The sequence below is a fragment of the Mobula birostris genome, chromosome 23 (genome assembly GCF_030028105.1).
Source record: "Mobula birostris isolate sMobBir1 chromosome 23, sMobBir1.hap1, whole genome shotgun sequence".
NCBI lineage: Eukaryota > Metazoa > Chordata > Chondrichthyes > Myliobatiformes > Myliobatidae > Mobula > Mobula birostris.
Genome location: NC_092392.1, coordinates 26386734 through 26401626, shown reverse-complemented (window position 1 = coordinate 26401626; position 14893 = coordinate 26386734). Strand labels below are relative to the sequence as shown.

General features: G+C 41.1%; 1 protein-coding gene across 1 annotated transcript in view; it reads left to right on the top strand.

The window, feature by feature from the left end:
• The window catches only part of pcloa (piccolo presynaptic cytomatrix protein a), a 383977-nt gene extending 375023 nt beyond the window's left edge, over window positions 1–8954 (top strand). The window contains exons 27-28 of the mRNA XM_072241857.1: window positions 256–401; window positions 8382–8954. Of these exons, the coding sequence (XP_072097958.1) occupies window positions 256–401; window positions 8382–8555 (320 nt within the window). The 3' untranslated portion in view covers window positions 8556–8954. The remainder of the gene's footprint in view (window positions 1–255; window positions 402–8381) is intronic.
• Window positions 8955–14893: the final 5939 nt, after the last annotated feature.

The window sequence follows — 14893 nt, the reverse complement described above, 5'->3', positions numbered from 1 at the left end:
AATTTGTACCCCACATCCTGGCTACTGTTCAGAATCTTGTATATAACTGCCATCAGAGTCTTTGTCCCCTCATAGATTCTTAATTCTACCCACAAGATTCTACACCTTCTGGTCCTGTGTCTCCTCTATCTAATGACTTGATTTCATTGTACCTGATGAGCAGTGCAAGTGTTCATTCAGTGCAGGTCTGACGTCAGCGCGATATCATTAGTATTGGAAAGGAATCCTCAACCCTTGTTCTGTATCTTTTCGCAGACCTGTACGTGAAATTATATGTCATAAACATTTCAACGCAAAAGCGAGTATTTAAGAAGAAAACTCGTGTCTGCAGGCATGACCGGGAGCCTTCATTCAATGAAACGTTTCGTTTTAGTCTTAGCCCAGCTGGACACTCACTTCAGGTAATGTTATGCACCAACACAGAGTTTGAGTGTTTTGTACATTAATGGATTTAACCAGCTAATTCTCTTCTGCTTGACAATTATTTTTAAAGTTCATAGTACATTTTTCCATGAGAAACAATGGGTTCCTAATGATCTAAGTCAAAGGGAAACAAATATAACACAAAGAATGAGGAGATAATGAAAAATGCGAATCATGATTCAGATTTCCCTTGAATATTTCATCTTTCATCTTATACCTATGAGTTCTAGTTCTAGTCTCACCCATCATGGGGGGAAAACACCTATATGCATTCCTCCTAAGTATACTCCTCATAATTTTGTATACCTCCATAACATCTCCCCTCATTTTCCTGTGCTGAATTTCTAGCATCAGTAGAATCTCTTGTGTTTATGAAATCCTAACCTATTTAACCTTTCCCTGTAACTCAGGTCCTAAAACCCCAACAACATCCTTACAACTTTTTTCTGCATTCTTTCAAGCTTAATGATATATTTTCCTGTAGGTAGGTGTTCAGAATTGCACACAATACTCTAAATTCAGCCTCTCTGAAATCTTGTAAAACTTCAACACTCCGGTCATTAGCTCTCCATCAAATGTATTTTGGAAATCCATACATATATTGATTGTATTTCTCTAATCAACTCTCTCTATTTCTTTATTGAAAAAACACTGCTGAACTAATAGGGCAAAGTTTTTCTTCAATCAATATATTCATATTAATTTGCTCTACTCAGTTCATACATTGAAATTCCTTCTAATTTTATTTCCTTTTAATATCCCTAGAACTTTCCCTACCACTGATTAGCCTTTCATCATTTTTTGAACATGAACATTTTCAGATATCCAGTCCTTGGGCAGCACCAGATATTTGGGGTGCCTCTGCAATCTCCTCCTTTGCTCCCCTCAATAACTGAGAATGCTTCTGATTTGGACAAGTTAACTTATCCACCTATGAGGAAGTGAAACGGTGGTTTAGTAAGTTCGCAGAAGACACAAAGGTTGGTGGTGCTGTGGATAAAGTAGTAGATTGCTGTGGGTTACAGAGGATAATTGGAACGATGCAGAACTGGGCTGAGAAATGGCAGACGGAGTTCAATCCAGAAAAGTGTGAAGTAGTTCACTTTGAAGGCAGAGTACAGGGGGAAATGGTAGGATTCTTAACCGTGTGGAGGAACAGAGAGATCTTGGGGTTCACAGCCATAGATCTCTCAAAGTTGCTGTGCAAGTTGATAGGATGGTTATGAAGGTGTATGTGTGCCAGCCTTCATTGGTCATAGGATTGAGTTCAAGAGCCACGAGGTAATTTTGCAGCTCTATAAATCTCAATCATTACAAGGCCGTATGCCTGGGAAACGTGGAAGAGGAAGGCAAAGAAGAAAATATATGGACACTGTGAAAGAACTAACAGATCTAAGTGTGTGAGATATCATTGCTGCTGCATTGGATCGTTCGATGTAGAAAGCCATGATCGCCCAAGCATGTAACGCGCAAGGCACATGAAGAAGAGAAGATAAATCACTGGTTAGACCACTAACTCTTCCTTCAGTTAGTCCTGACGAAGGATCTCAGCCTGAAATGTCGACTGAAACTCTTCCAATAGATGCTGCCTGGCCTGCTGCGTTTACCAGCAACTTTGATGTGTGTTACTTGGAGTACTGTGTTCAGTTCTGATCACCTCACTATAGAAAGGATATGAGAGCTTTAGAGTGGGTGCAGAGGAGTTTTACCAAGATGCTGACTGGATTAGAGAGCATGTCTAATCAGGATACATTGAGTGACCTTGGACTTTTCCCTTTGGAGAGAATGAAGAGAGGTGACTTCATAGAAGTGTACAAGATAATAAGAGGCACAGATAGAGTGGAGAGCTAGGGACCTTTTCTCAGGACTTAAATGGCTAATGTGAAGGGGCATAACTTCAAGTTGTTTGGAAGAAAGTACAGGTGGAATGTCAGAGGTAGTTCTTTTACACAGAGAGTGCTAGGTGTTCATACATTATGGACATTTAAGAGACTCTTAAATATGCACATGGATGAAAGAAAAATGAAGGGCTATGTGGAAGGGAAGGGTTAGATCAGGGGTTCCCAACCAGGGGAAGAGGACCCCTCAGTTAATGGTAAGGCTCCATGGCATTTAAAAAAAGGTTAGGGACCTCTGAGTTAGATTGATCTTGGAATAGGTTAAAGGGTTGGAGCAACATCGTGGAGTAAAATCTGGCAGATGGAATTTAAGAGCAAAGGATTGCATTTTTTGAAGTTAAACCAGGACAGAACATGCACAACAAATGGCAGGGCTCTGGAGAGTGCTATAGAGTGGAGATACCTGGAGTTTAAGTGCATAGTTCCATGAAAGAGGGCACATGGGCAGACAAGGTAGTGAAGATAGCATTTGCTATACTTGCCTTCACTAGTCAGGGCACTGAGTACAAGAGTTACTGACTAGATTAGAGAGCATGTCTAATTAAGATGTACAGTGGCATGCAAAAGTTTGGGCACCCCTGGTCAAAATTTCTGTTACTGTGAATAGTTAAGTGAGTAGAAGATGAACTGATCTCCAAAAGTCATAAAGTTAAAGATGAAACATTCTTTTCAACATTTTAGGCAAGATTAGTGTATTCTTTTTGTTTTGTACAATTTTAGAGTGGAAAAAAAGGAAAGGAGCACCATGCAAAAGTTTGGGCACCCGAAGAGATTTGAGCTCTCAGATAACTTCTACCAAGGTCTCAGACCTTAATTAGTTTGTTAGGGCTATGGCTTGTTCACTTTCATCATTAGGAAAGGCCAGGTGATGCAAATTTCAAAGCTTTATAAATATCCTGACTCCTCAAACCTTGCCCCAACCATCAGCAGCCGTGGGCTCCTCTAAGCAGCTGCCTAGCACTCTGAAAATTAAAATAAATGACGCCCACAAAGCAGGAGAAGGCTCTAAGAAGATAGCAAAGTGTTTTCAGGAAGCCGTTTCCTCAGTTTGTAATGTAATTAAGAAAAGGCAGTTAACAGGAACAGTGGAGGTCAAGTTGAGGACTGGAAGACCAAGAGAACTGCTCGTAAGATTGCTAGAAAGGCAAATCAAAACCCCCGTTTGACTGCAAAAGACCTTCAGGAAGATTTAGCAGACTCTGGAGTGGTGGTGCACTGTTCTACTGTGCAGCGACACCTGCACAAATATGGCCTTCATGGAAGAGTCATCAGAAGAAAACCTTTCCTGCGTCCTAACCACAAAATTCAGCATCAGAAGTTTGCAAAGGAACATCTAAACAAGCCTGATGCATTTTGGAAACAAGTCCTGTGGACTGATGAAGTTAGAATAGAACTTTTTGGCCACAATGAGCAAAGGTAGGTTTGGAGAAAAAAAGGGTGCAGAATTTCATGAAAAGAACGCCTCTCCAACTGTTAAACACAGGGGTGGATCGATCATGCTTTGGGCTTGTGTTGCAGCCAGTGGCACAGGGAACATTTCACTGCTAGACGGAAGAATGAATTCAATTTAATACTAGCAAATTCTGGAAGCATACATCACACCGTCTGTAAAAGAGCTGAAGATGAAAAGAGCTTCTACAACAGGACAATGATCCTAAACACACCTCAAAATCCACAATGGACTACCTCAAGAGGCGCAAGCTGAAGGTTTTGCCATGGCCCTCACAGTCCCCTGACCCAAACATCATCGAGAACCTGTGGATAGACCTCAAGAGAGCAGTGCGTGCAAGATGGCCCAAGAATCTCACAGAACTAGAAGCCTTTTGCAAGGAAGAATGGGTGAAAATCTCCCAAACAAGAATTGAAAGACCCTTAGCTGGCTACAGAAAGCGCTTACAAACTGTGATACTTGCGAAAGGGGGTGTTACTAAGTACTGACTATGCAGGGTGCCCAAGCTTTTGCTTTGGGCCCTTTTTGTTTTTTGTTATTTAGAAACTGTAAAATATGAAAATAAAAAAGTAATCTTACTTAAAATATTAAAGAAATGTGTCATCTTTAACTTTATGCTGTTTGGAAATCATGTCATCTTTTACTCGCTTAGCTATTCACAGTAACAGAAATTTTGACCAGGGGTGCCCAAACTTTTGTATGCAACTGTATTGAGTGACCTTGGACTTTTCTCTTTGGATGGAATGATTCACCAGAGTGAAAGGCCTCAACATCAGAGCAAATCTGATGGAGATGAAGGATCTAAGAAAAAGGAAAAACATTTTTACAGGAGGCAGGGTAAGAGGATGTAACATCCAGGCAACCATGGCAGTCCATGGACTGGTAAATGATGTTGGTCTTTTCATGACATGTGCCGGTGATATTAAACAGGATCTTTATTCTTTCACTCAATCGTCACACTCATTCCAGGCCACGGTGGATAGACTGGAACTTGTAGATTTATTGTAGTTGCATTTCCAGAGGCACTCAGCAAGGTCCCTCACATAAGATATGAACTCATGGCAATGGGGGTAACATTGGCTAACAAACAGGGAGCAATGAGGGGAAGGCTAGCAGTTTCAGGTTTGCCACCTGTGAATCAGCATAGGCATCAGGGATGAGATCCTAACTGTTTAAAAGTTAGATTATGAGAACACTCAGTCCTCTTTTATTGTCATTTAGAAATGCATACATGCATTAAGAAATGATACAATGTTTCTCCGGAGTGATATCACAGAAAACAGGACAAACCAAAGACTAACACTGACAGAACCACATAATTATAACATATAGTTACAGCAGTGCAAAGCAATACCATAATTTGATGAAGAACAAACCATGGGCACGGTAAAAAAAATCTCAAAGTTCCCGAGTCGATCGACTCCCGAGTCCCCGGTAGCGGTGGCAAAAGGGAAAAACTCCCTGCCATAAACCTCCAGGCACCATCAATTTGCTGATGCCTTGGAAGCAGCCGATCACAGCCGACACTGAGTCCGTCCGCCTGAAAACTTCGAGCCTCCAACCAGCCTCTCCGATACAGCCTCCCGAGCACCATCCTCTGCTAAGCGCCTTCGACCTTGCCCCGGCCGCCGAGCAACAAGCAAAGCCGAGGACTCTGGGCCTTCTCCTCCAGAGATTCTGGACCACACAGTAGCAGCGGCAGCGAAGTGGGCATTTCAGAAGTTTTCCAGATGTTCCTCCGTACTCTCACGTCCATCTCCATCAAATCAGAATTGTGCACGGTCCCCTACTTGACAGATTACAGATATCATTCACCAGAGAGGCCGCGGGCGCTGCCGTCGCGCTGCCATCTTCTCCTTCTCCATAATTTACAAGTTATTGGGGGAGGATGTGAATTATAGAGCTAAATTTTTCAGATGGTTTAAATCATGTGATTGGTCCCACTCTTTCTCCCAGGACAGGCGAGTCTAAAGTTACAGGCAAGGGGTTGAGGGGAGAGGGGAAGGATTAGAGGAGACTTGAAAAGCAAGTTTGGGTGATATATCGAACAAGCTGACAAATGAGGAGAAGCAGGTAGGTATAATTACAACATTAAAAGATATTTGGACAAGTTCATGTAAAGGAAAGGTTCAGAGGGATATGGGCCAAGTGCAAGCAAATAGAATTAGCTATTTGTCGTTTTGGAGGCAAAGTGTTCAAATTATGGGGCGAAGGCAAAAGAATGGGTTTGAAAAAAATATTAGCTATGGTTGAATGATTGATCAGACTCAATGTGTTGAATAGCCTAATTCTGTTCCTAAATCTTATGGATCAGTTGGGCTAAAATACCTATTTTCATGCTGCATAACACAATTACTCCAGAACCTCTCATTACAGCACATTCTGGGCACCCACCACATAATGTGTAAAAATAAAACTTGCTTTGCACCTCTCTTCCAAATGCTATTCCTCTTGCTGGGGGAAAAGGCTTTGACTATCTACCCTGTCTATGCCGCTCATAACTTTATAAACTTCTCTCAGGTCTCCCAACTGCCTCTGATGCTTCAGAAAAAAAAACAATCCGAGTTTGTCCACTCTCTGCTTACATTTAATACCCTCCAATCCAGGCAACATCCAGGTGGACCTCTTCTTCGCTCTCTCCAAATCCTTTACAGCCTCCCTGTAATGTGGCAACCAGAACTGTGCACAGTAATCCAAATGCACCCTAATCAAAAATTTATGCATTTGCAAAACAGCTTCCTGACTTTTATATTCTATGTTCTAACCAAGAAGGCAATCTTCCCATACGCCTTCTTTACCTCCATAGGTGTTACCACTTTCAGGGAGCTATGGTAGATCCCTCTGTATGTAAATACTGTTTACATTCTGATATTTACTGTATACACCCCTCCTCATTTGACCGTGGGTTGGAGATATGTCTCTACCAAAGGAGGTATGAGATGCTCCTTCCCTCTGATAGCCTGCAAGTCACCCCTGGGCAAGATGTAGCACCTGCTTAGCACCCCCTCCCTCCCGCTATCAGGGTCACAGGTGGTGGATGGTCATATGAGCAGCTGGTGCATATCACAAGTCCTGTTTATGTGACCACTGACAATCTCTGAAGAGTATTGATAATGGCTGGGGTCATGATTGCCCATGTCATATGACAGCATATATTGATGACAATGAAAGTGAAACATTTCACACTTGCCTGAAATTCCACAGATTTACCACTCCCTGGCTAAAGAAATTCCTCCTCATCTCCATTCTTAAAAGGATGCCCCTCTATTTTTGAGGCTGTCTCCTCTAGTTTTAGACTATTCTACCATAGGAAACATCCTCTCCACATCCATTCTATCAAGGCCTTTCACTATTTGATAGCTTTTCAATTAGGTCACCCCTCTCATTCTTCTGAATTCCAGTGAGTACAGGCCCAGAGCCAACAAACACTCTTTATTTGACAAGCCATTTAATCCTGGAATCATTTTCATGAACCTCCTTTGAAGCCTCTCCAGTTTCAGCACATCCTTTCTATGATAAAGGGGACCAAACTTGCTCACAATACTCCAAGTGAGGGCTCACGGTGCTTTATAAAGTCTCAACATTACATCCTTGCTTTTATATTCTTGAAATGAATGCTAGCATTGCATTTGTCTTCCTCACGACAGACTCAACCTGCAAATTGAATTTTAGGGAATCTAGCACAAGGACTCCAAAATCCTTTTGCGCCACAGATTTTTGTATTTTCTCTCCATTTACTCAAAATAGTAATTCTTTCTACCAAAGAGCATGACCATACACATCCCAACACTGTTTTCCATCTAACAACACACATCAAAGTTGCTGGTGAACGCAGCAGGCCAGGCTGCGATTTGAAAGTGGGAGGGGGAGGGGGAGATCCGAAATGATAGGAGAATCTCTTACTAGCTCTTCCTTCAGTTAGTCCTGATGAAGGGTCTCGGCCCAAAACGTCGACTGTACCTCTTCCTAGAGATGCTGCCTGGCCTGCTGCGTTCACCAGCAACTTTGATGTGTGTTGGTTGAATTTCCAGCATCTGCAGAATTCCTCGTGGTTACTGTTTTCCATCTGCTACTTCTTTGCCCATTCTCCTCACCTGTCTTAGTCCTATTGTAGCCTCTCTACTTCCTCAAAACTACCCACTCCACCACCTATCCTGGTATCATCTGAGCCAATAGGCTGGTCCTGGACTTATTTCCTGGCATAATTTACATATTACTATTTAATTATTTATGGTGCAACTGTAATGAAAACCAATTTCCCCTGGGATCAATAAAGTATGACTATGACTATGACCATCTGCAAACTTTGCAACAAAGCCATCAATTCCATCATTCAAATCATTGACATATAATGTAAAAAGAATCGATCCCAACATAGACCCCTGAGGAACACCACTGGTCACTGGCAGCCAACCAGAAAAGACTCCCAGATTGTGAAACAAGGTGAGGTCAGGGCTAATGATCAGATCACCAATAGTCTTATCAAATACTGAAGCATATTTGAGGGGTTACATGGCTCTCTGCTGATTTTTCTTACCTTATTCTGCTTTTACACTGTGCTTGGTCTCCTTCATTATGATAGGGTTTTACATTTGCTTTCCCTATTTTAGATTTTACTTGTCTCTAATGGTGGAAAGTTCATGAGGAAGACGCTGATTGGTGAGGCATATATCTGGCTTGACAAAGTGGATCTGAGGAAGAGAGTTGTTAACTGGCACAAGCTGCTCGTCAGCTCAACCGAGAGTCAACGAGGAACGACATCTGGGGTTAACGTGCAAAACTGACCTGCTCACCAAATGGATCGCTGAAGTACAGCCCTTTGACCTGAACTGTTGTGCACTTTGGAAGTCCTAAAAGGGCAAAGAGATTGTGTCCCAGTTTCTTTATGCTGTGACCATCATGACTCCCCAAAGTCAAGTTTAGTCCGGTCTTAGATGGTTCAAAGTGACAGCACTTACAAGTAAGAGACCCAGTTACAAAATACATAACACCTTTAAAATGCAAAAATATACAGACAAGAAAATGCTGAAAGAACCAATGCACAGAGTGAGCAGGTATTGATATATTGTATAGAATCCATTCCAGGCAAGGGAAGTACTGGAACAGATCTATGTACAAAGGGGAGGATTGTGAAGATTAGCATCAACAGGCACAGAAAATTAGTATAACCATGCCACCTACAGTGCAAAAACTCCCTTTTACACTGACAATATCACTGTTGTCCTGATATCCAGTCTCAAACTTGCAGTATTTTTGATAGCGTAATAAAATTTCTATTGTTCCAAAAATTATCTCTGAAATTGAAGTATTCAGGTTTTTGTTACCTTTCAATGATATGGTTGTTGACGGAGCAAGGTAATGGCTGTATGATTCAGAGTTTATACATAGGACATATCCTGAAATTTCAAAGCCTCTTTCTGTTGGGGTTGAATGTGGTCTTGAAGTGCTGAACACTGGTCTTTTAGTGGATTACTGTAATTCTCTGACATACTCAGGTGAAGGACTGTAGATATGAATCACAAGCAAAAAAAAATTAAATAGGAACTAGTATATAATTAAAAAGAAGACTGGATGGTTTTAACTGAAGTTTTCAGCATAATTGCTTAATGGGAACTTTGAGGTAATCACACAACATTCTTAATTTTGATATTTTCTAGGTAGTTTGTGAAATTCTCCTAACTTTTTTTCATTAAGATTTTAAGCCTTTATTTCAACATTTTAATGGTAAATCTGCTAACTTTGCTAAACTTATAAAAGCATGGGGTGTTTTGAGAAGAGTGATTAAGTGCCTGGCATTATATTTCTGAGACATTCATACAGAGTGTAGGCCTGCCACAACAAGGCCAAATCTGGCCTGGAAGATGCTGAAAGGTCTTTAATCGTAAACAGTTAGCAACACCGTTTTCACAATATTCTTCTGCTCGATTATTTTTAACCCTGATTTGCTGTTGGTTCCTTACTGGTTGTGGACTTGGCACAATTCAACTAGTTGTACAGATTTTAAAAATGTTTAATGTTTAATTGAATTCCATTATTGCTTCATTTCATATACATATTTTCAGTTATGTAAATATATTGAGTATGTAGGGGTGGAGAGTAAAGAGTGAATCTTGAAGGCTAATTGTGCATTAAGAAGTTTAAAATATGCTTCCAAAGTCTGTATAGTCTGTTCTACATATAAATGCATATAGATATAAATATATATCTATCTATATATTAAAATGAGATTTACTAAGTGTGATTGGAGGCCCTCTATGCAACATGGACTCTACAAATTTTGGATGCAACAATTAAACAAAAAATGAAGGGAGTTTGCAACTAAATATGAGTAAAAGCACATTGTAAATGTTTTCTTACATTGCACTCTAATACAGTTACATGCAGCATTTACATTGAGGTTGTGCTGATATTACACATAAGGCTCACTGTAAAAAAAAGTGGATCATCAATTAACCAGTTACTGGCAAATATTGTACAGCACCAAATTTTCCTCAAAAGTGGTCATTCCTTTTGCTTGCTTACACGGGCTTTATGTCAAAGTAAAACTAAAAACTGCAGCAGTAAAAAGCAGATAATATTCTCCAACTTGTCACTGCCTGGCTTTAACATTCCTCAGCAGCCTTTGTTATATCTGTAAGAGATCATGAAAATGCCATTGTGTCATGGGTAACATTTTATTACCGGTACTTTTTACACCTGACTCCATAATATATTCCCTGGGATTTATTTTGCTTGCTGAGAGTTTTCAATCATTTATAAAAATAAAAATTGAGAAAATTGACAGCAATTTCATAGCATGTGTTATGTCATAAATGGCTAATCACAGTAATGACACCCATTGTGAATGGCAGCTGTCTTTATTTCTAGGTGTAAAACATGTGTAATGAGATTATACTTCCTAAAGTACCTTTCAAAGGATTCCTTTATTTCAAAATGAGAAACCAAACAATGAAAATATAAGATTAACAGCATGGTTACATTCCAAGTTTTAATGCAAGTTGGAGAAAGATAGAGATTGATTTAAATATAACTTTGTTCACCTTTACTTAAGGATGCTGGTCTAATACAAGAAACTGGAATGTGTGTTTACTATCCTCTTGGTTTTTTGATTTTTGAAAATAGTTTTCAATTTTATTACATTAAAGACAAGAATCTATCTTGAAAGAATTATTAGTGATGTCAGTAAGAAAACTGTAGGGACTGTAATTAAATACCTTGAAATAGAGCCTATGTAGACCAGCAGAAAAGGCACTGTTTCTTTCATTCCATATAGTTGTATTAATGCTATTTGATGTCTGTTTCAGTGAACACTATATCTTTGAACTTTCCCTGATGGGTGAGTGTCTTAGTTGTCTAAGTATGAATAAAATGTTTGTCTGGTGCAGATAAAGTGTTCCCTTTGTACCATGTAAATATAACTTCTTTTCTACAGCAGATTTTGAACAGTTTTATTTGTCTGACATTCAGCATGTGAATGTGAAATGTTCGTTGTTTAGAAAAACCTTTTTTAAAAAAAAAGACCAAAAAAATTGAACAATCCACAAAAAAGCTGTTCTGTGTAACTGTTCCAGGTGTGGGGTGAAGTACTCGGTGATGGCTGAATTGCAGATGTGCTGTCAACCTTTCAGTACTTGTACACCAAGCCCATTGCTTCCTTTCTGAAAATAAATCACATTTGTCCTTGATTTCCGACAAGTGTTGCTAAATTTCTGTTACGTTGGTAGATGTCGCATGTTTTATGGTTTGTTCTTGTTACTTTTTGTTGCTTCTAGATTCTCTACAAAGTAAAATCGATATGGAGGATGTATAAACAGAGAAAATTATACCACGTAATCCCGGTATAAATAATGCTTGTAAATCACATTCTATGTAAAGATCACAGTGTGCTGATTGTGTGGTTGTACACAGAGTGTTTCTAGGGACACTGGATGCAAACTGTGGTATATAAAGGCTGTTACCCTATCCTTGCTAATAAACATTGGAAATAAATAAGTGTCAGCCCCTGCTCTGTTACCTGAGATTTTTTCATGAACAGTGTTCATTTTTAAAATACTTTTATGTTCAGCAATTACAAAAGTGCAATGGGTTTGGGTGGGAGAAGACCAGATAGGACTATAGGACACACAAAGGCAGATTCAGTCCTAATTCAGGATCTCAAGCCAAAATATTGACTATTCTTTTCCCGACTACAGACGCTGCTTCACCTTCCGAGCTCCTCCAGCAGTTGGTTTTCTCTTTGCTCCATATTCCAGCATCTTCGATTCTGGGTGACTCCAGATTCAGACTATATTACATGTGCAATCTGCAGGCACAGTGCCAGAATGATAGAATCATATAGCACAGTAACGTGTATTTTTAACTCACCTCATCCGTGCCACAGTAGTGAAGCAGTTAGCACAATGCTATCACAGCTCAGGGTGTCAGAGTTCAGAGTTCATTCCAGCGTTGCCCGTAAAGAAGTCTGTACATTGTTCGGGTGTGCGCGTGAGTTTCCTCCAGGTACTCTGGTTTCCTCCCACAGTCCAAAGATGTATCAGTTAGTAGGTTAATTGGTAACTATGAACTGTCCTGTGATTAGGCTCGGGTTAAGTCGATGGGTTGCTGGGTGGCACAGCCGGAAAGGCCTGTTCCACACTGTATCTCTAAATTAAAAAAAATAAAAATTAAATGACAACTCTGATGCCTATCTCCATGAATGCTTTTGGTCTGCATGAGGCACATATCCCTCTTTGACTAAACCAATTACCTGTCCAAATGCAATTTGAATACAATTATATCTGCCTCCACCAGCTGCCCTTACAGTTTGTGCTAGGTAACCACCACTCTCTGTGTGTAAAATCTTAACCTCCAGATTACATTAAATTTCAAGGATTCAAGATTGTTCAGAATTCCCAGACTTTCCACTGCAAATTGCAGGCACCGGCATTTTAGAGCTGAAAGGAGACAACTATCTTCTCGCAGTGGACTGCTATTCAGGAATGGTGAGGTGTCCAAGCTGTCCTCTACATCCCCAGCAGTCATACAGCACCTGAAAGCTGTATTCACTCAGCAAGGAATAGCAGAGACACTTGTGAAAGACAACAGTCCACAATTCAGCTGCTCAGAATCCAAAGCCTTTGCTAGGGACTATGAGTTCAAAAGCCAGACAAGCAGTCCACAGTACCACAGGCAAATGGAAAAGCAGAAAGAACAGTGCAACCTGTTAAGAATCTCCTACTGAAGGCACAAGACCCAAAGCACCGTGAGCTTATCGCTCCACACCTCTTGCGATTGGCTACAGTCAATCAGAGCTGTCAATGGGCCAAAGACTGAGAACAAGCCTAACCATTCTTCCTCGTCTTCTCCAACCTCACTTACCAGACTCAAGACAAATTGAGAAATTTTGAGACAACACAGCATGAAAAAAAGAAGAGCATGCATGATCTCAGACTGCTGGGGTCGATCTATTGTTGAACAGCCTGTATACTGCCGTGCTGATATGGCCACTGCGCTCTCCCTCAGTAACGAACACAACAGAGTGGAAGTGCTCGATGAAGCAGTCCCACTATTTATGACAGGTCTCACCAATGCGGAAGAGGCCACATCAGGAGCACTGGGCACGACAGACGACCCCAGCAGGTTTGCAGGTAACATGCTGCCTCACCTGGAAGAACAGTTTGGAGCCCTGAACTGAGGCCACTTGCAGGGATAAGTGCCGGGAGGGAGAATAGTGAAGAGGCATGAAAGGACAAAGGAATCACCGAAGGAGCAATCCCTGCAGGAAGCATTGTACGGGAGGAAGGTAAAGATATATTTAGTGGTAAGACCCCTTTGGAGATGGCAGAAATTACAGAGGATGATGTATTGGACGAGGAGGCTCATGCGGTGGTAGATAAGAACATGAAGAACTCTATCACTGTTGAGGCAATGAGAAGATGAGGTGAGCGCGGATGTTTGGGAAATGGAGGAGATGCGAGTGAGGGCAGCATCAATAGAGGAGGCAGGGAAACCTCGTTCCTTGAAGAAGGAAGACATCTCTGATGCCCTGGAAAGGGGAACAACAACCTGGGGACAGATGCGGTAGAGGTGAAGAAACTGAGAAAAGAAATAACATTTTTTCAGGATACAGGGCGGGAAGAGGTATAGTCAAGATAATCGTTGGAATCGGCAGGTTTAGAAAATATGTTGGTTGACAATTTGTCTCCAGAGATGAAGACAGAGAGATCGAGAAAGGGGAGGCAGGTGTCAGAAATGGACCAAATCAATTTAAGGTGAATTTACTAGTAAAAGCTTTGATCATTGGCTGGATTACAATGACATGATGAGGGTGAAAGGAGTATCTGGTTTTCATGCTGATGTTCAGTCTGGAATGAGTGGTACAGATGGAATTGATCACTTACTCTACCCCTTATCCTGGTTATCCCCTTCCACCTATCCACCCAGCCTCACCCACCCCCCACACACACACTCACCGACAGATCTCTAAACATCCCTTAGAAGTCTCTAATGTATCTGCCTCTACCACCACCCCAGGCGGCACATGCCAAGCACCCAGCACTCTGTATGAAAAACGTGCCCCTCACATCTCCTTTGACATAACACCCCCCCCCCACCGAAAGGCATGACCCCTCTGGTATAACCATTTCAACACTGGGAAAAAGTTACTGTCTGTCTACTCTATCTATGCCTCTCAATCTTATAAACTTCTAACAGATCTCCCCTCTGCCTTCGCTGCTCCAGAGAAAACAACCCAGTTTTCCAAGTTTCTGCAACCTCTTATTATAGTACATGCACATTCATGCCTATTCATTGCTCCTGGTAAACCTGTTCTGCAAAGCCTTGGCATCCTTTCTGTAACCAAAACTGGATGCAATACTCCAGATGCAGCCTAACTTGCACTTTTTAAGGCTGCAACGTAACTTCCTGAATTTCAACTCAATGCTTTTACTAGTAAAGGCAAGCATGCCACATGCCTTCTCAATCACCCTATCAACCCTATCAGGGAACGATGAACTTTGACCCCACGATCCCTCTGCTCATCAGCATTGTTAGGTTCTTGACCTTAACATTGTGCTGCCTCTTTACTTTTGACCTACTAAGGAGCAACACTTCAAATCTGGCTGGGTTAAACTCCATCTACCAT